The sequence below is a fragment of the Pongo pygmaeus genome, chromosome 9 (assembly GCF_028885625.2).
Source record: "Pongo pygmaeus isolate AG05252 chromosome 9, NHGRI_mPonPyg2-v2.0_pri, whole genome shotgun sequence".
Classification (NCBI taxonomy): domain Eukaryota; kingdom Metazoa; phylum Chordata; class Mammalia; order Primates; family Hominidae; genus Pongo; species Pongo pygmaeus.
In genome coordinates this window covers 10,030,584-10,054,713 of record NC_072382.2, presented here as the reverse complement: position 1 = coordinate 10,054,713, position 24,130 = coordinate 10,030,584, and the positions used below count along the sequence as shown (strand labels likewise).

The 24,130-nt window shown below is 52.7% G+C and overlaps 1 protein-coding gene across 28 annotated transcripts in view; it reads right to left on the bottom strand.

Moving 5' to 3' along the window:
• NRXN2 (neurexin 2) overlaps nt 1-24,130 on the bottom strand; it is a 118,160-nt gene that overhangs the window by 46,947 nt on the left and 47,083 nt on the right. For 12 of the 28 annotated variants that reach the window (XM_054441132.2, XM_054441150.2, XM_054441130.2 and 9 more), the window contains 6 exons: nt 24,003-24,047; nt 15,391-15,552; nt 14,199-14,637; nt 7,639-8,025; nt 7,165-7,368; nt 548-574 (listed from right to left, as the gene is read on the bottom strand). In XM_054441132.2, the coding sequence (XP_054297107.2) occupies nt 548-574; nt 7,165-7,368; nt 7,639-8,025; nt 14,199-14,637; nt 15,391-15,552; nt 24,003-24,047 (1,264 nt within the window). The remainder of the gene's footprint in view (nt 1-547; nt 575-7,164; nt 7,369-7,638; nt 8,026-14,198; nt 14,638-15,390; nt 15,553-24,002; nt 24,048-24,130) is intronic. The other 16 variants (XM_054441151.2, XM_054441155.2, XM_054441152.2 and 13 more) reach the window with 5 other exon arrangements.

Here is a 24,130-nt window from a genome sequence, read left to right as displayed (position 1 = left end):
CTGAGAGCCCTCACTGTCACCACAGAAGGAGCCCCCATTTGGCAGAAACTCACCCCAGCTGACACAGGAGCTGAGGAGGGCTCCCTTCCCACCCTCATCCTCTTTCCCGCATCCCTCGCCTTCCCCCTTGTGGCCAGTTCTGGAGATGCAGCAGCTTATTCCAGCCCCTCTCAGACTCCTCCCTGCCAGTCCATAGGAGCACAGGTGCTACCCAAGACTCTGCCCCAGCCCTTGATTTCTACCTCCTCCCCACCCTCCTGCTGACTTGGGTAAAGGGTGTCCTTGTCTCTCCCTTCCTAGACCCAGTGAACATCCTGACTGCAGGCCCTCCCCCAGCTCTCCTTGGCTCTGCTTCATTTGGTCCCTCCCGCCTTCCACAACCACCCAACCTCACCCTCCTGCCTGCACCCCTCCCCACACTCAAGGCCCAACCCCCATTCGAGCCAGCAATCACGGGTTCTCTTCCTCCCAGCTTCCCTCCCTAAATCCCAGCATCCAGCATCCCAGTTCCCTTGGGTCTCTGCAGAAGAAGAGGGAAGCCACTTACTGGGTGCGCAGCCGACGCGCAGGCAGTCTGGGGGGGCCATGGGGCGGGCAGAGGGGAAGGGGAGACAAAAAGGTAAAACAGGTTTTTTTTTTTTTTTACATCCTTCACAGGGAGGGGTGTCTGCGGGCGGGGTTCCCCCAAGGGCCACTTTCCGGGGACCACGCGTGCCCAGGTGCCTTCTTCCCTTCCTCAGTTGGACCCGTCCCTCCTGCCCCCAAGAGGGCTCCAACCCTCCCCAGAGCTGGAAGGCAGGGCAGTCAGATGATGGGAAGAGGGCTTGTGGCCCCCTTCTTAGAGAGGACCAGGCCTCTAGTGTCTGAGGGAGACGGGCACCTTGGGAATCCCAGTCGTACAGGGGATCAATGGGGGCCGAGGGCTTGACCAACCCCACATCTCCCCTGTCTCTGGGAGGGAGATGGGTGGGGAGAGCCAGAATCCCTGCATCCCCTGCTCTGGGACGACTCCCTCCTCAGAGCCCAGGTGTGACTTGTCACTCCCTGTTCCCCTCTGGGCTCTGAGCTAAATAGGGGGGTCTGCCCCAGGGCCCCCTTCCCGAGGCCATACACCTCCCAAAGCCCCAGGGGCTAGTACCACCCCTACAGGAACCTTCCTTCCACCCTTTCCTATCCTGGGAAATGCCAGGCTGCCACTGGGGATAGATCAGGGGAGTCCTTCACCCTGAAGAGGATCTAGTATTAACCTGCTTTCCTAGTCAGAGGAGCCAAGGCCTCACAGATAGAGACAGTGCAGCCCCCAAAATACGATTTCTCTGAGAACACAAAGCAGTTGGGGACAAGCAGCCACCATAAGCAAAGTTTCCTGCCCCTGCCCCAGTCCAGTCCTGGCATTGCTATCCTCTGATTTCAGGACTGGGAAGGCCCCGTGTGGCTACACAGAGCCAGCAGCCCAGGGCCCTGAAGCCTCTGGCCATCCCTCTGGTTAGACACATCACCCAAAGGTGGGAGCCAGTCAGGTCTTGCAGAGGGAACAGTGGACCAGGGTCCTATGAAGTCCAGATTTAAGGCCTTTAGGATGCCTGCACCACTCCATCAAACGCCAAGCCTGACTCAGCCCGAGGGAGGGGGCTGGCTGGAGCTGCAGAAATCCTTTACTGGGAAGCAGGGGAGCTGGGTCCTTATCTCCACCCTAACACTCACTAACTCACTGTGTGACCCTGGGCAAAGCACTTCTCTCCATGCCTCAGCTTCCCTCCATGTGAGCTGAGGGAATGGATAACAGTAGGATCCTGAGCAGGAAGTAGGCAGCAGGTAGACACTGGGTTGGCTTTGCCTTTCAGAGAGGGGCAGTCTCCCAGCCCTCGATTGACAGGCCCAATACCCTGGCCTCCTGTCGCTCCACCCCAAATAGGCTCTGCCTACCCCACAGCCCAGGAAGCAAAGGGGGTGGGCAGCTGCATCCCCTGGGCCCCTGAAGGTTCCTGCAGTGGAGGTAAACTGATGCCCCTGTGGCTTTGAGGGCCACGGCCCTTCGGCAGTACAGCTGAGCTCCACACGCGTTGTCAACCGCAGCAGAAGAGTGGAGGCGAGCAGCCAGGACCCTGGGCCACAGCCTGGCACCAAGGGAGGAACAGAGGAGCAGAAAAAGGTCAAAGGGCAGACACAGAGGGAAGTGAGAAGTCTCGGTGAGAGGAATGAGGTAGAGAGAGTGCAGAGAGAAAAGAGGAAGAAAACGGAGCAGAGGAAGGAGCGGCTGCACAGAGGAGACAGGGGAGGCTGGACAGAAGAGGAAGAGGAGGACTGTTAGGGTGAGGGTAGAAGGGTGCCAGGCCCTGGAGTCAGGTCACAGGGGCTCTCTTGGAGCCAGCAGAGTCTTCACCAATGAAGGGTCCAAAAAAAGAAAAAAGGGGAGGCTGGATGGGCAAGCAGTTCCCCTACTGGGGAAAAGGCCCAAAGAAGGAGCTCGATTCTTCCCCTTCCCCAGCAAGGGAGCACCAGGAATGGGGGGTCCATCTGTCCAGAGAAGAGGTGTCAGCTCCAGGCCTGCCCCTGCAGAGACTCCACCCTCAGAAACACAGGCTCCAGTAGGGTTTGCAAGAGCAAATGACTTGAAGATGGGCACCCAGAGGGAAGCCAGCCCCATCCAGAAGAAAGCCAGAGATTGAGAGTGAGCAGGAGAAACCCAGCCTCTTCAACATACACATTCACCAAAGTTCAGGGGGCACTAACTAGTAACCTGTTAACTAGTGACCTGTGCCTCAAGTGCAGGGAATAGGCAGAAGTGAGTGGTCTTGGTGGCACAGACCCACGAAGGCCCTGGCTGGACACAGAGAGCAGGGTCATAGTATGAACACATGTTGGGGAGGTGAGACAAAGCAGTCTGCATGGAAAGGAACTCAGGGGAAAGAACACTGGCTTCCCAGCCCTGCCTCACCTGGGTTCCTTCCCTGCCCAGGCCCTATGGGTTGGAGACAGTGGGCCCAAGGCTCCCAGGCATCTGTCTCAGAAGTGACATCACAGAGTGGCAGCATGCACTCTGTCATAGCCCTCCTTCAGAGCTGGCTCCCAGCAGCCCCCCTGATAATTACTGACCAGCCTCAGGTGGAAAGGCAATGTACCCTCCCATGGCCCCAGGGATTAAAGGGCTTTGGGATACAATGTGTATTTAGCCTGATTTAAAACATGAACGAGAGTTAGATTTCTCCGTTTGATTCCAGGGGGCAGAACTAATGGGAATTTCACAATAAGTGGGAATTTCAGAAGGGCAGGGTGACACCAAGAAAGAACCACTCAATGATCAGAATGGATCTTGGAGGTGGGAGGCAGAAGGCCTCCCACTGGTGGGGAGTGTATGAGTGATTCATGGGGTGGGGAGGGATGCTGAAGGAGGTAACCCCCTTGCAGCTCAGAGATCCTTTAATTACACCACACCCTTCATGTCAGCTGCACTGACAGCTGGGACCCCAGGGGCACAGCTAGTAGAGGACAGTGCCCAGCCTGGCCTGTCCTCTCTTCCCCTCCAGGGAGGGGCCCAGGCCATGCTGGGATAGGGCAAAGAATCCAGGGGACTCTACCATCCTCTAGGGACAGAGATCAACTCCCCAACTCAGGGGCTGCAGACAGCAGAGCTCAAGGAACTTGCTCAGTGTTTGCAAACATACTAGGGGCTGGGAAGCTGCAGCAGGAGGCATGATAAGTTACTTAGGATCCTCTGCCTGGAAAGAGGCAGCAGTGCCTTTTTGGCCCTCTCTTATCTAGCAAATATCCCATCTCTTGAGGCTAGCACTAAGCGATCCCACCTAGTGGTCACCTGCAGCCTCCGCTCCCTCTTCAGGCCCACCCCGGGGTCTGTTTCAATCCACTGAGTGCCTGTGGAGCTGCAGAGCTGCCTCCTGGAGCAATAGCTTCGCTCTACAGGATAAGATCATGAGGCCAGAGACCAAGCCTCACAAGGCTTCTCTCTCTTCCCCAGTAGTGAGTCCAGCCCAGGCCTGGGGCCTTGGTGTTGCTGCCGGTCTGTGAGGCCCTGCAAGTCCTGGGGAGCAAGCAATGGGGGACAGGAATGGGGCTCTTGAAGTGATTCACGTGGGCCAGAAGGCTGAAGGAGGTGACGCCTTGTGGTTCAGAGATTCTTTACACTGCACTCTTCCCATCCGCTGCACTGACAGCTGGGACCCCATGGGCACACCTAGTAGAGGACAACTCCAGTCTGTCCATGCTATGTGGAAGTAGCCCCCAGGCCTGGCTCCAAACTCATGTCTCTATTCCAATACGGTTTTCCTTCAAGAAGGCTGGGTGGCTCTCTACTATGGGCCTTGCATCTACACAATTGTTTCAATGGTTTCATTCCCATTTTTCCATCTGAGCCTCAAAACCACCACAGACGTAGGCAGAGTGAAGATTCTTATCTCCATTTTAAAGATTAAAAAAAAGAGACAGAGACTCAGAGATGGGAAATGACTTACCCAACAGTAAAAGATACCAAGGTTAGGCCCCAGGACTTCTGGCCCGAAGCCCAGAACTCTTCCCATCCCAACCCAAGGGTGGCTAGGTAGGGACCACCTGCGTGTCCACAGTGCCTACACAGGAGGAATCTGTAGACAGATGCGTTTGCACCAAGCCTTTGGTCACAGATTGTCAGGAGCCATGCTAGAGATGGCATCTCAGCACATACATGTCTACAGATGGGGGCAGGGGCACAGCCAGGGGTAAGAAATGGGTGGAAGGAGAGTCCTGTTATCTGTCAGTCTGGGAAGCCTATTCTTAACACGATGTGTCTTCCAAGAGGCCACCTTGTTCTCTGACTTCTGAGCACTTATGTGGCACAGACAGAAAAGTGTGCCCATGGAGAGGAGAGGGTGGGTCCCAAGGGCCCACAGGATAAGTTTTCCTGACCAAGGACGTTGTTTCCTGTCTAATCTTAAGAGACACAATCTTCTTCCAAGGGCCCTAGGACAGTCCAAATAAGCAAAATGCATCTGCCTTCCCTGCAAATCCAAGGCCCCAGATTTTTCCTGCTGTGTCCCCAGCAAGCACAGAGACATGTGCTTAGATGCAGACAACACACATATGCCCAGGCAAAGTGGGGGGGAACTCACACTGGATACACAAATCTGGGCAGACTTGGAAGTACAGAGCCACTTATGGGGTCCTTGGCTGGGGCTATCCTCTTGTGACTGTTTCAGGGATGCAAGGGGGCATTGTGCAGACTTGTGGAGCACTGACTAGAGTGCCTCCCAGCCTGCTCTCCCCTGCAGAGCTGCTGCACACCACCTGCTCTACAGGCTGTGATCGTGGTTAGAAACAGAGCTGAGGGGAACCCTTCAAACAACTCTGAGGCCCTGGCCACCTGCATATCTCCCCACCTCCAGTCCCCACCTCTCTCAGCAAATCTTTGTCCTAGGAATACAAAGGCCAGATGGCCAAAAGAGGAAAAGGAAAGAACATAGTATAAATACATTTACAAGGCAATGGGGTCCCCCAAAGGCCACAGTCTGTCCCACAAATGCCCTGGAGACCAATGTTAGGATGAGACTCCAGATGAGTATTTAAAAGTTCAAAGTTCAGCCAGGCGCAGTGGCTCACACCTGTAATCCCAGCACTTTGGGAGGCCGAGGCGGGTGGATCACGAGGCCAGGAGATCAAGACAAGCCTGGCCAAGATGGTGAAACCCCATCTCTACTAAAAATACAAAAATTAGCCGGGCGTGGTGGCGGGTGCCTGTAATCCCAGCTACTCGGGAGGCTGAGGCAGAGAATCACTTGAACCTGGGAGGCAGAGGTTGCAATGAGCCCAGATCATACCACTGCACTCCAACCTGGGTGAAAGAGCGAGACTCCATCTCAAAAAAAAAAAAAAAAAAAAAATGGTCAAAGCTCTGTATTCTCTCCAGTCGAGGATTCTAACCTGCTCAGAAGAGCCCTGCTTCCTCTCTAGGTCTAGGATACAACAAGTGACCTTGATGGCCTGCAAGCTTCCTATACAGCTGGTGCTACACCTTTGTAAGCTTCTAGAGGCCAGTCTGAAATGGACAGATTTGACCTCAGCCTGAACAGCTTAGGACCTCTCATTTGCAGGGTTCTCCTGCTCTGAAAGCTCCAAAGGGGTGGGGACTGCTTATTGACTGCTGTAGCCCCTGGCTTGAAACATACCTAGCATTTATATGGTGTCCCATAAATAGCTGAATGAGTGAACCTGCTGTTTTCCTTTTGCCCTGACTAGGAGAGCTGAAGCCCATGAGAAGAACCTAACAAGCTCATGGTCTGGCCCTCATGGACACCCCGGGGACTGCCAGGTGAAGTGGAGTCAAAGCCTGCTCTCAACCCTGGGCATGGGTGGAGACATGAGTCAGCATGAGTGGCCTGAGGGGGAGGGTCAGCAGCCCTGTCCGAGGCAATGGGAAAAGCACTGAACTTTAAGGCAAATGGCCCAGGTTGAGTCCTGGCTCCTCCCTCTGCCTTCACTAGTTTTGTAATATTGAACAAGTCAATACATGAATTTCATAATCTATAAAACAGGGACAGTAATGCTTGTTTGGTGATCTAGTGTCTTCACAGGACAGCCATGAGGCTCAAATATGAAAGCCCATGGCACTAGAAATGGGAAGATGGCACGTCTGTGTGTCCAGTGTACACACATGCACCTCCACACACCAACACACAGACTGCTGTTTAGACTGAGCAGAGCAGTGGGGGGCAGCTGCGTGCAGGGACCAGGCCTTCCTCATCTCTGTATCTGCCACCACACCGAGCTCAGGCTTAGCACCCACTAGGCGTCAGCAAGTGCTTCTCAAATGAATGAACCAATGAATGAGGAAGTGGATGAGCCATTGACCAAAAATGAGCTGTGTCATCTGTGTGTGTGCAGGACAGATGCTACCAAGATCCACATGAGTGACCTGGGAGGACAGTTAGCATACCCCAGATACTCTGGGTCTTGCCCCTCACAGTGTCGTTGAGTATGGAATGTCGCCCTACACTGTGCGTCCTCACCAGGGACAGAGCTCTCAGAGTCTCTGACCCAGGCTGGCACCTCCCCACCTCCAAACTCTGCTGAGGGCACCTCTTGCTGGTGCCACCACCAGCTTCTCCAGACAGAGGCAGGTGTGGGTCAGAGACAAGGCCAGGTGAGGGGTCAGGAAGCACAGGGCAGGGTGGTTACCGAGGTTGACAGTGAGCTTCATCTGCCCCCCATCCAGCTCCAGGCGTAGGGTGTCGGCAGACTCCCTGGAAGTGGTGGCCATCATGAGTCCGTAGGCCCGCTGGGACATGAAACGCAGGGACACATCCTCTGCCTCCGTGTGCATGGCGTTAGGCAGCATGATCTTCATGTACATGGAGCCATCGTAGCTCAGGACCGTGGCCTCTGCCCCACAGAAGTCGGGGAAGAGGGAAGGGGAAGACAGGCAGGGAAGAGGGAAGGGGAAGACAGGCAGGGAAGAGGGAAGGGGAAGACAGGCCGAGGCCAGGGGAGGGAGAAGATCAGAGAATCATTACAAGGGTGAGAAGCCTAGGGCAGGTCTACGAGGGGTTCCCCTAGGAGGAGGTGGCACAGGGATGGAAAGTAGGAGTCACCCTGAGAAGGAGGAGCACAGGGATAGGGAGCAGGGACACCTAGGATGAAGACCAGCCTCACCTCTCTCACAGACCCGCCCAAGAAAGCCGGTCCCGATGCAGTCACAGACGAAGCGGTTCCAGCCTTCTCGACAGACGCCCCCATTGCGACAGGGGGCAGATGCACACTGCTTCAGCGTCTCCCGGGAGCAAAAGGGGGCAACGCCCACAGCCCCCTGAGCCTCGGCCAGGCCCCGGAGGTCTCGGCTACGCCCGTCTATGAAGAGGTCCCGCACACAGCCCACGTAGCCTGCCCGGAGTGCTGCTGTCCACACCTCTGGGGGCAGTGGCAGGTCCACCCGGCTCCCCTCCGGGAGACCGCCCAGGTACAGCTCACTCTCCAGGTCCAGAATCTCGCTGTCCCCAGTGGCCAAGAACGGCGTGCTGCGACTATTCACTGAGATGGAGCCTGGGAATCAAGGGAAGGCAGGATGGAGAAAAGCCACAGGCCAGAAAGGGACATCCTGACCCTGCCAAGGAGGCCCCCACCTTGTGTGGGCCCCTCCACCTTTTGCCCTGCAGCAGGCTCAGGAGGACGAGCAGCAGTCCTGGGCTGGAAGCTCGGCCTCACTCACTGCAAAAACTGCTTGACAAAGGCCCCCAGGCTCAGAGGCTTCTGTGACGCAGCCCCAGCCCAGCTGCAGAATGCTGTGGGCCTCTGTCCATACCCCTCCTCCCCACCTCAGCAAGTCCTCAGAGGATATGCAGGAAGTGGGCATGCCCAAATCTTGAACTCAGAAAGGGCTGGATCATTCACTGGGTCATTCCTGCCAGCCAGTTCCTTAGACTGGGAACCGGAAGCAGAGAACCTCAAGGAACAGAAGGGGCTGAAAGATCTTTAATCCAAAGGAGTTTTTTCCCCCCACAAACATTTATTGAGCTTTTATGACTAGATGCCAGGCACCTAGCACTTTAAATATATTATATCACTTAAGTCTCATAATAACTCTACGAAATTGGTCCTTTACGATCCCATTTTGAAATGGTAGACGAGGCTTGCAGAGACTGGGGAACAGTGCCAAAGCGCCACAGTGGGGAAGGAACACAGCCAAAGTATGGTCCCAGCAGCAAGAACTCAGAGCCTGCACTCTCTACCCCTCAGCCAAGAGCCCACTCTGCGGCCAGCAAGGTGCACAAGCAGATTGGCTCCAGGGCCTGCGGGGCAGGACAGCAGTGAGGAGATAGGAGGTAGGCACAGAATTTTTAGGTAGAAGAGTTCTTCAGAAGTAGAGGGTGCTTGGCCGGGCATGGTGGTTCACGCCTGTAATCCCAGCACTTTGGGAGGCCGAGGCGGATGGATCACTTGAGGTCAGGAGTTCAAGACCAGCCCGGCCAACATGGTGAAACTCCATCTCTACTAAAAAAAAAAAAATACAAAAAAAAAAAAAAATTAGCCGGGTGTGTTGGCGCAAACCTGTAGTCCCAGCTACTTGAGAGACTAAGGCAGGAGAATCACTTGAACCCAGGAGGCAGAGGCTGCAGTAAGCCAAGATCATGCCACTGCACTCCAGCCTGGGAGACAGAGTGAGACTCCATCTCAAAAAAGAAGAAGAGAAGAAGGGAGAAGAAGGGAAAAGAAGGAGAAGAAGGAGAAGAAGGAGAAGAAGAAGAAGAAGAAGAGGAAGAGGAGGAGGAGGAGAAGGAGGAGGAAGGAGGAGGAAGTGATTATCTTAGAAAAAAGACTTGGGATCTGGTGGGAGTTCCATAGCCTTTACTGAGACCTTAAGCTGCAGAAACCTATACCTTAGAAATTTTATTCTACTTGTATTTTTTAATTCCTTCCTCTGTCCTTTTTCAAGTTTGGAAGAACTGTTTAAAAGGGGTCGGGGCCAGGTGCAGTGGCCCACGCCTGTAATCCCAGCACTTTGGGAGGCCGAGGCGGGTGGATCACGAGGTCAGGAGATCGAGACCATCCTGGCTAACACGGTGAAACCCTGTCTCTACTAAAAAAGACAAAAAATTAGCCGGGCGTGGTGGCGGGTGCCTGTAGTCTCAGATACTCAGGAGGCTAAGGCAGGAGAATGGTGTGAACCTGGGAGGCAGAGCTTGCAGTGAGCCAAGATTGTGCCACTGCACTCCAGTCTGGGTGACAGAGCGAGACTCTGTCTCAAAAAATAAATAAATAAATAAATAAAAGGGGTCGGGGTGGGAGTTGAGTTCAATCTCTCTCCTCACTGCAAGACCCCATTGCAGTCATCCCAGTTAGAAAAAAAAAGACTCTGCCTAACTTCATGGGGTTAAAGAGAGGTTAAGGAGGATTTGGGTCTGCATGAGGCCTGAATTTGGCAGGGAACTTTGGGAGGAGAATCAATGTGAGCACAGGGTGGGAACCCAAGAGGGAAGAACTGGGACCTCCTCTACAGACACATCCCCTCATTCAGGGCGTGTTCTTCTCTGCTCAAAACCTCACCTGAGGCCGGGTGCAGTGGCTCACACCTGTAATCCCAGCACTTTGGGAGGCTGAGGCAGGAGGATCGCCTGAGGTCAGGAGTTTGAGACCAGCCTGGCCAACATGGTGAAACCCCATCTCTACTAAAAATACAAAAATTAGCCAGGCATGGTGGGCACCTGTAATCCCAGCTACTCAAGAGGCTGAGGCAAAAGAATCGCTTAAACCTGGGAGGCGGAGGTTGCAGTGAGCTGAGATCATGCCACTACACTCCAGCCTGGCAGCCTGGGTGACAAGAGCAAAACTGACTCAAAAAAAAAAAAAAACCTCACCTGAACCAGAGCTGTGCCCCCTTTTAGTAACATGGTCCCTAGCTTTTCTCTCCATACAAGGTGTCAGATGACCCAGGGTCCTGACTCTAAACCCACTTCCCAGGGCTGGGGGCCCACTCCCCTAACAGGCCACCAAACATGGCCTGCCTGATCACCCACACCTCTATTTATAGCCAGATTCCCCCATGCCTGCTCTGCCCACCCACTGCAGGACCTCCTGGGCTCTACACGACCCAACCAGACTCTCTACAAATGAACCAAATGTTGGAGAAGGAAGAGAGAGAGAAGGAAAGAGATGGGGAAGGGGTGTATAATGGAGGGTCAACAAGAGGAAACCGTAGTGAGTACAGGCCTCTGCACCAAGATCACTCAACGCATGGAAAAGAACAACCCAGGCATCCACCAACATATGGATGGATAAACGCAACGTGTATATCCAGGCAATGGAATATTATTCAGCCCTAAAAAGGAAGGACATCCTGACACATGCTACAACATGAACGAACCTAGAAGACATTATGCAAAATGAAATAAAGCCAGATACAAAGGGACAAATATATGATCCCACTTAACAGAGGTACCGAGAGTAGCCAGATTCTTACACAGAAAGTAGAATGGTGAGTGCCAAGGGCTAAGAGGAGAGGGAATAGGGAGTTAGTGTATAATGGGCCAGAGTTTCAGTTTGGGAAGATGAGAAAAGTTCTGGAGATAAACAATAGTTACCAGTGATATTTACACAACAATATGAGTGTACTTAACATCACTGAACTGCATACTTAAAAATGGTTATGATGGGCTGGACACGGTGGCTCACGCCTGTAATCCCAGCACTTTGGGAGGCCAAGGCAAATGGATCACTTGAGGTCAGGAGTTCAAGACCAGCCTGATCAACATGGTGAAACCCCATCTCCAGTTAAAAAAAAAAAAAAAAAAAAATTAGCTGGGCATGGTGGCACACGCCTATAATCCCAGAACTTGGAAGGCTGAGGCAGGAAAATCATTTGAACCCAGGAGGCAGAGGTTGCAGTGAGCCAAGATCACGCCACTGCACTCCAGCCTAGGCAATAAGAGTGAAACTCCATCTCAAAAAAAAAAAAAAAAGGTTACTATGGTAAATTTTTTTTGCTATTTTGTTTTCCATTTCTTTCTCTGTCCCATGTGATCTGCAGGAAAGGGTAGTAAATTTTATTATGTATCATTTACCACAATTGCAAAAACAGAAATAGAAAAAAAAATGGAAAAGATCTAAGAGAGTTTTCTCGGAATAGCTGCCCCAAGTCTGTGTTTGTGTGCACATATGAAATCGGTCATCAGAGGCCGGGCGCGGTGGCTCACGCCTGTAATCCCAGCACTTTGGGAGGCCGAGGCGGGTGAATCACAAGGTCAGGAGTTCGAGACCAGCCTGGCCAACACAGTGAAACCCCGTCTCCATTAAAAATACAAAAATTAGCCAGGCGTGGTGGCGTGCCCCTATAATCCCGCTACTCGGGAGGCTGAGGCAGGAGAATCGCTTGAACGCGGGAGGCGGAGGTTGCGGTGAGCTGAGATCACGCCACTGCACTCCAGCCTGGGCGACAGAGCAAGAATTCGTCTCAAAAAAAAAAGGCCAGGTGCGGTGGCTCACGCCTGTAATCCCAACACTTTGGGAGGCCAAGGCGGGCGGATCACGAGGTCAAGAGTTCGAGGCTATTCTGGCCAACATGGTAAAACCCCATCTCTACTAAAAGTACAAAACTTAGCTGGGCGTGGTGGCACTCGCCTGTAGTCCCAGCTACTCAGGAGGCTGAGGCAGAATTGCTTGAACCCGGGAGGCAAAGGTTGCAGTGAGCCGAGATCGTGCCACTGCACTCCAGCCTGGCAACAGAGCGAGAGTCCATCTCAAAAAAAAAAAAAAAAAAAAGAAAGAAATGGGTCGTCAGAAATGTCCAGAATTGGTCAAGACAGGAATCCAAGGACTGGTCAGACCTGGTCCAGACTCTGGCTCCAGAGATTGGTGTGAGCTAACAGGAGCACTTCCTGAAAGCACAAAGAAGTGGAAGCCCTGCAGTGCCCTGCAAGGCTTGGGCAGACGTCCAACCTAGAGTGTTACTGACCACCTGGTGGAAACCCTGTGGGGCAGAGGGCTCTGGGAAGAATTCCTGGTGCTGTCCTGAGACACACCCCAGGGATGAAACCATTTAATGTAAAGCCCAGGGGAGGCAACACTTCGAGGACGGAAGCTAAAGAAATAGCAAGCCCATTAGAAGCTGTCGCTGTCTCGGAGCCACAGGGGCCCCTCCTTCCTGCATGGGGAGGAATGGTCACTCCACCCAAACTCACAGGCCCAGCTCAGTGACAGGCGGAGGAGCACAAAAATTTAGCTGACGTTGATAAGTGCTTAAATTGGATAATGTGTCAGTTCTCATTTATATCAATTTCCCTTTCTTGGATAATTCTCTCATGTTCAACAAGATGGAGAAGAGTAAAGGAGAGAGAATTAGCAGACAGAAAACAAGAAGAGGATGCAAAAGACTGAAATGAAGGGTAAAGAAGAGAGTGGCTAAAAGCAACAGAAGATTCAAGAACAGGCATCTGCCTGACCCCAGGACTCTCTGCCCTGACACTTTATTGTTCTAGAGCCCTCACTGCTAGGTGGGGGTGTGGGGCTGTTTACTGTCTTTTTCACTCCATGCTCTCCCACCCCACACCAGAACAGGGGTTCTGTGACAGCCAAGATCGTCTCTTTAGTTTCCCTGCTGTCCATATCTACAGAACCTTGGACACCATCTGGCACACAGTGGGTACTCAGTAACTGTTGAGTGAGTTAATTTTTTTTTTTTTTTTTTTTTTTTTTGACAGTCTTCCTCTGTCGCCCAGGCTGGAGTGCAATGGCAGGATCTCAGCTCACTGCAACCTTCGCCTCCCGGGTTCAAGCGATTCTCCTACCTCAGCCTCCCAATTAGCTGGGACTACAGGAGTGCACCACCATGCCCGGCTAATTTTTGTATTTTTAGTAGAGACAGGGTTTCACCATGTTGGCCAGGCTGGTCTCAAACTCCTGACCTCAAATGATCCACCCACCTCAGCCTCCCAAAGTGCTGGAATTACAGGCGTGAGCCACAGCGCCTGGCCTAGTGAGTTAATTTTTTTTTTAAGTTGAATGGCTCTAGACAGAAGGGAGACATGGCTGGGAAGATATATTCTTTTTTCTTTGAGACAGAGTCTCGCTCTGTCACTCAAGCTGGAGTGAAGTGGCACGATCTAGGCTCACTGCAAGCTCCACCTCCCAGGTTCACGCCATTCTCCTGCCTCAGCCTTCTAAGTAGCTGGGACTACAGGTGCCCGCCACCACACCCGGCTAATTTTTTGTATTTTTAGTAGAGATGGGGTTTCGCCGTGTTAGCCAGGATGGTCTTGATCTCCTGACATCGTGATCTGCCCACCTCGGCCTCCCAAAGTGCTGGGATTACAGGCGTGAGGCATCGCACCCAGCCGGAAGATATATTCTTAAAGGAGAATGGGGTATCTACTCTATGTTGGCCACTGTGCTAATGCTTCCACAGATGTGCTCTTATTTTCTCCTCTTGATGGCCCTTGTGGGATTATTCCTTCTACAGATAAGGAAACAGAGTCTCACATGCAGCAAGTAGGGGAGCTGAGGTGTAATCCAGGTCTGACTGATGCCAAATGCTGTGCTCTTTCTGCCAATGTCCGATGACAGAAAGGACAATTGGGAAGATGTGAGGAGGGGTGGAGGAGAAGTGGCAGGGAAGAATATAGGAAATGGTGTAGAAGAGACCCGCTGAAGAGAGACAGAGAGGATGTCAGGGCAGACGGAAAGGGGTGGCCCATGGAAGGGGAAGGGTCCAGAGGTCTCCTGACCTTTTCGCCCGTCCCTCTGGAAGTCCACGTGACACCACTCGCCGTCATTGACCTTGCGGCTGGATGCCCGCAGCTTGATGCCCCCAGATCCCATGTCCAGCAGAAGATAGAGGTGGCCGTCCAACAGCTCCATGGCAAAGTAGTCGGCCCGCTGAGCAGAGCTGTGGCTGCCAGCTCCACCCCCAGCCCGCCGGCCCTGGCTGAAGAGCAGCAGCCCATTGGGCTCGGTGGTGCGGAAGTCTAGGGAGATGGAGCCAGTGCGCTTAGCGCTCCAGCGGGGCAGCGCCACAAAGGCCTCGGGACTCTCAAAGGTCACGGGGTCCAGGGCAGCCACATCCTCACAGCGGAATGACAAGTCCCCCTGCAGCTTCATCTTGGGGTCCCCTTCCTTTGCCAGGCGGGATAGTTCCAATTTGAAGTCATTGTTCTTATAGACCACCTGCAGGGAGGGGTGGGGTCAGGGATAAAGAATCCGAAAGCAGCTTAGGGCCTGGCCACTCCCACCCAGCAGTGAGCACCAGGGGACCCAGCCACCCACCCCTGTAGCCCCTGCTCAGTTCCACCAGACCACTCTGCTTAGGCCTCTGTTCTAGAGCTTCAGGCACAGAGGCTGTGAACAAGCACCTCCCTTGCCCGTCCTCTGTCCTATCTTCTGGCCCAGCAGGAGCATGGTGGCTTGCCCTGTGGGCTCTCAGTGCCCACTAAATTGCAGTTCATAATAATGACAAGGCCACTGACGTGTGGTAGCTGTTTTCTACTTGATGAAGTATGTTCACTTACACTCTCATGTGCCGCTCACGACCTTATGAAGTAGGCACTGACTACCCATCCATAGAGGAGGAAACTCAGCAACAGTCAAGTGACTTGACCACAGTCACAGAACCAATGAGTGGAAGAGCTGGGACTCAAGCAAAGGTCTTTAGTCTTCACACCCAGCATTCTTTCCTCTGCACCACAGCTGCCTTTGAGGGTCCTCTATGAGGATAGGGGTTTCCAAGGCTCAAGGAAATCAAAGGGGAGAAGCCTCTTGATGGAGTCAGTGGGCCTTAGGTTTTAAAGAGGGGGTGTCTCCCACCATGGACTTGGAAGGAACAGATGACCCAGACACCTAGCCAGGTCAGACTAAGTCACACTGAAGACAGGAGACAAAGAGCTCCTGAACGGCCTGCAGCCCCTCCCTAGCCCTACTCACGTCCTTGAGGCAGCCCATGAAGTTGTTGCTGACGGGCGAGCCCGGCAGGTCAGCTGTGTTGGGGCTGCCCCCAATGTAGAAGAAGTCATCAGAGCCCAGCATGGTGTAATCCTCCTGCGTGTAGCCTGTGGTGGTCAGGATCCCGTCCACCGAGATAGTCACCTGCCCAGCCCAGGAGGGAGGGAGAAAGACAGGAGACAACCAACATCAAATCCCTAGGAAGAGCTACGGCTAGGCAAAGGAGGGGCCAGAGGGCAGCAGGGGAGGGGGACCCCCATTTTTATGTCTGCTTGTCTTGGAGGAGGAACAGTGGGGGAAGAGAGGAAATGAGGAAAAGGAGGCAGCACAAGATTTGATGGTTTCAGGGTGGGCTAAGACCTGCGCTCTGGCCCCCAACTCAGCAGGCAGGAGCCTGAAGGGTACTTGGAGAGCTCCCCATGAGGTCTCCCAAGAAGTAGTTCCTTGAAGGCACTCTGAACAGGAATGGGGGCTCCAGGACGGATCCCCCATTCTGGGGCACAGTATGGGTGCAAATGGCATCCTCACTTTTCTTCTCCTGAAGGTACTCTCTGGACACACACGTGACTCCAGAACTTCTTTCAAAAGTGTGCCAGAGAATGGTGTTCCCCAGACCTTGGTGGCTTAGACTCACCTGCAGCCCTCTCTGCTGGGTGCTGGAAAATCTTTCAGTCTGGACCCAGTAGGGAGATGGAAGATAGCAGTGTGAGGACCAGGAACTCAAATATTCCTGGGAAGTCTTGAAACTTTCTGGGGTTGCCTATCGGGGCTGATTTCCATTCCTGCTGCCCAATCTCCAGGTTTGCACTTCTAGCCCTTTCCTGAGTCTGTCTCTTCGATCCTCAGGTCTCCTTATATTCAGGTCACTCTCTTGCCTCCAAAGGAGAGGGGAGCCCTTTAGCTACATCAACCCATTCTTCCTTCTTCCTATCTAATTGCCTTGTCTACTGACACCACCAGAGTTACTCCAGGGAGTCAGGGCCAGCTTAGGGAACAGAGGAGGACAGGGCTAACTTCATGAATACCTTGCCCCTGGGCTGAAAGTTCAGTAAGAAAGCAGGATGAGCAGGAATGGGAGCGTACTTGGTGTTCCAGGAGGCAGGGGGGCTCAGTGGTGGCCTGGAGAATGCAGAAGTAATCTTAGGTGGGGTGGGGCATGACAAGGACAGGGAACTCTCCAACTCTCCCAGTCTCCCTAGGCAAATGGCCACCTAGTCTCCAAAAAATCTAACTCTACAAGCAGCCCACAAGGTTCAAGACACCCAGAAAGGTTGTGGGAGAAGGGCCAAGGGCTATGAGACCATGAGCCCCTACTCTAGGAAGGCAGTGATTTGGAAGGGTCAGCTGGGAAAGAAGGCAGAGCTCTGCAGGGTCAATGGGAAGCTGGCGCAGGGTTAGCCCAACACTGTGCTTCCACAGGCCACAGCTCACCCCATTTCTCTTTCAGGAACAGTCTAGAGATTGGGGCCTTCTAGTCACATCCTATGCCCTCCTCACCCACACCAGTCTATATGCACATGCCACTAGCCATCTTCCAGCGACTGGTCTCCAGAGGTCCATTGTCTCAGTGGGTGAGGGGGAGGAACTCCAAAGGGACATGAGCAGAACTGGGGTAAGGGAGCTTCCTGCCCTCCCAGGACCCCAAGTCCCCCTTGTGCTCGGCTGGAGCCTCACAGTGAATAGGGTAGAGCTGAGCCCCACTCTCCACCTCCTGGGAACCATCAAACCTTGTGCTGGGGTAACTAGGTTCAAGAGCAGAAGGTAAGGGGGTGTCTTTGTGGAAAGGGGCAGTCTGAAAGCTTTTGAGTCTTATTTGAGGGGAGGGCTGGTCATTATCGTTTATTTCTTCTTCCCTCCACCCCACCCTAAGGCTGGGAAGTAGGGGTCTGGGTAGAAAAGGGAAGGGTCAAAGTATTAGTCACAAAAACATGCAAACGAGATTAGACCTGGCAGAGAAGGGCTGGAGAAAGGGAAGAAGGAACCGGGATGAAAGGTCAGGGATAAGACAGGGAGTGGGTAATAGGCTGAACGGGCCTCCCTGGGGCAAATTCAGCTCCATCCAGCCCTTCACCTCCACTCTGCCTGATGCTGCACTGAGAGACCAGGAACTGGGCTACTGATTACTTCCTGTGCCTAAGTCTGGTCACCCCAACTGGTCAGCTCCTGAGGGGCAGGCACCAGCCTGACATGTCCCTGTAACCCCACTAATCTGAACATAATCCAGGGGATACAGCACACAGTCATTAAAGATCGCCTTATGACCCAGGGCCACACTGCCTGCATCCCCATCTATGAACCTAATACCTACGGAGCCTGTGACTTTGGTGACAGAAACTCAAGTGCACTTCTGCTTCAGTGCAGGGAAAGGGCTCTTCTGGTCCCAAAGCTCCCCAGGAAGAGAATCTCCTCTTTTGGCCTTCAGCCCACCTGAGCCCCTCAGCTGTGTCTTCCCTCACTGGCCTCAGAAGCCAGGGCACCAGCCACTGGCCATCTCCCTCACCCTATGGGCTCTCTCTATCCCACTCCATTTGCCAAAGTCACCCTCCCTTTGCCCTCTCAGACTTAGAAGAGGTGACAGTGTGGGGTAGAGAAGAGGAAACACCTTCCTCAGTTTCCCTCCTGACTGGGCACAATCTCACCTTACCCCCTTGGGCTTTTTGCAGATCATGTGCTCCCTACCAGGAAAGGGCTGCCTTAATCACCCTCTTATGACCCAGGGATGGAGTAGCAGGAGGAAGGACAACATAAGGAAGTGCCCTGAGGAAAGGGATCAGCCAGAGATGGGGAGTAGAGGGAGAAAGTGGGGACGGGTTCTGGGCAGAAAGGAAGCCAAGGGTAGAGGGAATGGAGGAAAGTCTCTGGGGAAGGCAAGGAGGGAGATGACTTAGATTAGTAAAACCCGACTGTTCCCTCAGACAAATCAAAGTCCAGACACAAAAATGGCAGGTTCGTTAGTAAAAGCAGGAAACGGGAATAATTCCCCCGGTCCCCCTCCACCCCAGGGGTTCATGATGCCCCTGCCCCCCAACCCCCCCGCCACGCATCTTCTGGAAGGGGTGGGGCCGGTGGGGGAGGAGGGAAGGGAGGGGGCCATGCGACACAGAACAGCCACTGCAGCTGGACACATGCAGGTTAGAGGAGCAGAGTGAGGGCTAGACCCAGCAGGACAGGCCAGAGAAAGGCAGCCAGGTAAGAAGGCGTGCCGGGCATGGGCATTGGGAGGAGCAGAGATGAAGGCGACAGAGCTGTGGGGTGCAGGTAGGGAGAGGTTCCTTCCGATGATGGGGGGAAGAGAGAGGAGTGACCACTAGGACAGAGACACTTATGGGTTGAAAAATAAAGAGAAAAGACATTTGACTCTACCTTCCTCATCAGCAGGCGACCCAACACTCATTTCACCACCCATTCGCCACCGATCACCAACCCCGAGACACACCTGTGTACATACCACATCCTACCCAGGGCAGTGGGACCTTCCAGCTGTCTCCTTCCAAAGAGCATCACTGAGACACAGCAGAGTGTCTGCACCCAACCATGCCAACCCACTCAACACAGACAAGCAGGCCGAGTGGGTACTGAGCTGGCCAAGGGGAATGAGCCAGAGCTTCTGCCCTGGAAGAGTTGTGTCCAGCCAGAGGAGAAGAGAGAGGGTGCAGAGGCAGCAGGAGCCCACTGCCCAGCCCCCACTGTGCTCCCCAGGAGCAGAGAGGCTGGCTGGAGGTGGCCACAAGGGGCAGCCTGTGACTTGGGTGGGCTCTCAGCCCTCCCTGCTGACCCCACCTCTCTTTCTGCTCCATGCACCTCCCCTGTGGCAGGCTGTGCAGGATATGAAACTAGGTCCTGGCCATAAATAACTCCACATTGGTGGGCACTCCATGCCCACATGCCTTAGGAAGAAAGGCTGAGGAAGAGGGGAAGTATCCTTCTGCCACCTTCTGGAGCCTTTCTCAGTTGCCTGTGATGATCACAGGGTCACTGACCTCCTTGGGAGGGGGACTTAATCTGGGGAGAACAAGACGGAGGGCGGGTATTTTTAACTTGTGGGCAAGCTGGCTGAGCTTGGGAGATTCCAAGCCCCTTGATATTGTGTGCAAAACTGCCTCCGTGGGTTTTTTTCCTGTGAGAGTCCATTGCTGTCATCAAATTCTCAAAGGTATCCATGAGCCAAAGGTGGTTAAGAGCAACTAGTCTAGGGGAAAGTTCCCGGCATCCCCTTAGGATTGAGTGGGTGGAAATAAGGGACAAAGACAAAGAGGAAGCAAGGGTCTCCAGGCTGAGTAAGGTACTGCAAGTTCTGCTAAGGGTTTGGGTTAGCTACCTGTTCAATGAGAGGGCAGAAGCTAACCAGAGACTCGGGTTGGAAAGACACACAATGAAGATGGACTGAACCAGCAGGCACAGCCCTGTCATGAATCCTGAGGTCTGGATTTGATAGTTTGGGAATAGAGAGGAAAGATGTCAGGTCAGAAATCCTGGGCTCTCATTCAGCCTTTATCCTTTTCCAGAACAATTCCATTTTACCTCTGACTCTCATCTGTGACAGGAGTTTAACAACTGTCGCTCCCATTTCTTCCAGGCTTACTCTGAGCACCAAATGAGAAAACTGAAGTGAATCTCCTCCGTATCTGGCTATGTGACCCTAGGCAAGGTGCTTTCTCTGGGCTTCAGCTTTCCCCATCTGTTAACTGGAAACAATCTCTGCCTGCTACTTGCAATCCAGGCATTCATCAAGTTTAAATGATATTCAAAAGGGGAAAGCTATTCAAAGAGTCCCAGTGTGTGTACAAAGAACTATCATTATTTGTACAAGCAAACTCCATCGGTCTGATCACACCTAATCTGAACTTGTCAACCTTCTCAAGGTTGGCCTTTTTGCTTTATATCCACCCTCTCCCCCAAGAAGAAGTGCTCATACAACATGAAAATAGTCCATATAAATGAGTTAGTAAAAATAAATTGGAAACTAACCAAAACCTGTCTGGGGGATGCCTTGGGAATCAGAACACATTGAACCCTGTTACAAGGCCTCTGACTCTGGTCTTGGCCTGAAAGAGCTGATTCCTAGTACAGGTTTATGAAGGTCTATGAGGACACCAAAAGGCAACCAGATCTGTTTATCAGTCAGTATTGCTCATGCAGGAAAGTGCAGACTTTAGAGACTCAGAATTTAGCAGATACTTTCCTTTCCAGGACTGAAACAAGACAGTATTGTTTACTTCTTTTTGTTTTGTGTGTGTGTGTGTGTGTGTGTGTGTGTGTGTGTGTGTGTGTGTGTGTGTGTGTTTTAGAGATAGGGTCTTTGTTTGTTTGTTTGTTTTAGAGATGGTGCCTTGCCGGGGCACAGTGGCTCATGCCTGTAATCCTAACACTTTGGGAAGCCAAGGTGGGTGGAATGCCTGAGCTCAGCAGTTCGAGACCAGCCTGGGCAACATGGTGAAACCCTGTCTCTACTAAAATACAAAAAATTAGCCAGGAGTGGTGACATGCACCTGTAGTCTAAGCTACTCAGGAGGCTGAGGCATGAGAATTGCTTTAACCCTGGAGGCAGAGGTTGCAGTGAGCCGAGATCGCGCCACTTCACTCCAGCCTAGGCAACAGAGTGAGGCTCTGTCTCCAAAAAAAAAAAAAAGAGCAGGTGGTGGGGAGGTCTTGCTATGTCACCCAGGCTAGTCTTGAACTGCTGGGCTCATGCAATCTTCCCATCTCAGCCTTGAGTAGCTGAAATTACTGGTGCATAGCTGGTTGTTGGCTTCTTCCTTTTTTTTTTTTTTTGTTTGTTTTGTTTTGTTTGGAGATGGAGTTTCACTCTTGTTGCCCAGGCTGGAGTGCAGAGGCGTAATCTCGGCTCACTGCAACCTCCGCTTCCCAGGTTCAAGCAATTCTCCTGCCTTAGCCTCCCGAGTAGCCGGGATTACAGATGGCCACCATCACACCCAGCTATTTTTTTGTATTTTTAGTAGAGACAGGGTTTCACCATGTTGGCCAGACTGGCCTTGAACTCCTGGACTCAGGTGATTCACCCGCCTCAGCCTCCCAAAGTGCTGGGATTACAGGCATGAGCCCAGCAGGTTGTTTGCTTCTTAACCAGCTTAACCACCTCAGCCTCAAGTAGCTGGGATTACAGGTGCCTAGCTGGTTGTTGCTTCTTAACCAATTTAATCAAGTCATTCATCTTTCTTCCTCTTCTCCAGCCCAATTCCTGAAGCATTCTAGGGTTTCATACAGTTATTTTGGGACTGATTCTTAAGAAGAGATGGTAATAGGATCTCCAGTGAGCCAGAGATGCTGTATTCTCCAGGGTTTGCTATGGAAGAGAACCATTTCTTTACAAAACATCCCTGCCCTGGAAACACTGAGATAACCAGTTAACATTTTATAAAGCTTAGCAACATTACAATTTCCTTTACAGGGTACAAATGTTTTCACTTCTATTACTCTACTTGATCTTCACACTGACCCCATGTAGTAGGCAATGCAGGTATATTACCACTATTAGCCCATTTGGTAGATAAGGGAACTGAGCTTTAGTAGACTCAGCCCATGTGGTCAATTTTTAACCAAATTGAGGCTAGATGGAAAGTCTGCTGGGTCCTAATTCTAGGATGGTATTCCCCAGAGGCTTGGGGTGTACCACATGGCTTGATCTTGCCTCCCTTCTGTCCCTAAAGTCACAGGTTGGTTATCTAATGAAGCACCGTAAAGAAAGTTCCAATTGGCCAGCTCCTGACAGGTACTCAATGGCTTGGCCTGAGCTGGGCAGGTAGCAGCTAACTCCTAGAAGCAGCAGCTGGAGGAACAAGAAATCTGGCACTGTATGCCCCACTGGAACACCAAGACTACTGGGAGTGGCCACCTGAAGTCTTAAATTGGGTAGGGCTGGAATGGCTTTGGCCATGGGCACTAGTCTATATGGGTGCAGGAAAACATGGACCTGCAAAAGTGTCAGGAAAAGCCAAATGTAGCCTCAGAGGTAGAGCCTCCTAGGGAAGTGGGAGAGACACTCAGATTGGGAGCCCCAACTGTCACGCTTCCCTCCTCATCAGCCAGCCATACAAACCTGGGAGGCTGGGCAGGCCAGGCAGCTGCCCCAAGCAGCGCCGGCCCCACGGGAGCAGACACGTCCATCTGCAGGGTCCCCAGCCTGGTGTTCAATCACTCTGCATTATTAATAGGCGATGACTAACCGGCTGCTGCTGCAGAGCCAGGACTGGGCAGGCACGAGGGAATCCCAGGGGATCACACGCAGCAGGGCCTGCGCGTACACACTCTGAGGCAAGGCAAGGAGCAAAGAGCTAGCCCCAGCTCCTTCCCTGTTCCTGCCTGCCATGGCACTGCAACTGAAGGGCCAGTCTCCACAGTCCACCTCCACACAGAGTCCTCACCAGGCTCAAAAACCCACATAGTCACGCAGCCCCCAGCTCACACCAGCTCACACGTGGACAGTCACCAGCAGAGCCTCGCACACACATGGTACGGCTTCCCACTAACACCCTGAAATGTCACGCCAACATTTACACACAGTCACACCCACACACCAACACACACCAGCTGCATTTACACAGACACCCACACCAACACTCACCGGGACTGAGCCCAACCCAAACAGAGGAGCTCGGTGACAAGGACAACCAATGCTGCCCCTTCCCACCCCTGCAGGCCTCCTCCTCTCACTCCCCTCAACAGGGAAGGAAACCAGCCCCTGTCAGAGGCCATGCGGGGCAGGCAGCGGGCAGAGAGGGCAGGGGGTGAGGGGAAGGAAGACAGTGTGAAACACAGTGTTAGTCAGAGCAGCGGAGCAGTTGGGGGAACTGGACGCTATCCCTGGTCAGGGGAAAAGACCATTCATGCCATGCAAAATGTGGGGGACATGGAACCAGGAACCCTCAAGGCTGAGAAGTGAGGGAGGGGATGGCACCTTTCCCAGAGCAGCCAGCATGGGGCAGCCCCCAAACTGCTATGAACTGATGATTTGCATGAGGTCTGGACTGATCTCAGGCAGCTCCGCATCTCCCAAGGCCATGCCCCCCACCCCTGGGAACCCACCCCGCTGGCTGCCACTGGAGGTCTCACCCCCAGACCCCTCCTCAAACTTGAGGGGCCCTGTCCAGGGAGCTGACAGTGAGCAGAGCATAGCATGTCATGGGATGGTGTTTTCCATGGATTTTCAGGAGACCAAGAAACTAAATCAAAGAGAAAAAACAAGGGAGGGGAGGGAAAAGAACAAAATAAAGCAATAGAAATAAGCAGCCTGGCATCGGGGCTGGTCTAACCAGAGCCGATGAACATGGGGCCTGCCCCCAGGTCTCTCTGGCCAGGAATCTGAATTCAGGAGTTAGGGATTACAGCAGGGACAAGCCAAATTCCTCAATTTCCATTTGTCTTTTGTATTTCAGTTTGGACCAAAAAAGAAAGAAAAGGGAAAGAGGGAAACTAAAAGAGAAGCAAAATCTAAAGATTGTCCAGGACGCAAAAAACAATTGGAAGAGCAAAACAACCAAAAAACCAAACAGGGAGAAGAAACAAAAGAGGGAGAATCGAACAGTTAAAAAAACCCACGGCAAACCAAACGGTAAGACAATTAGAGTGATATCTACCAGATAATGCAGTTTGTTTACCATAGCGTGTCCAATCCCTGCGTGCTTCACCGGAGATATGGGGGGATGGGGAGGAGGGGGGGTGTCAAAAAACAACAACAAACACAACAACAAAAGAACAGAACGAA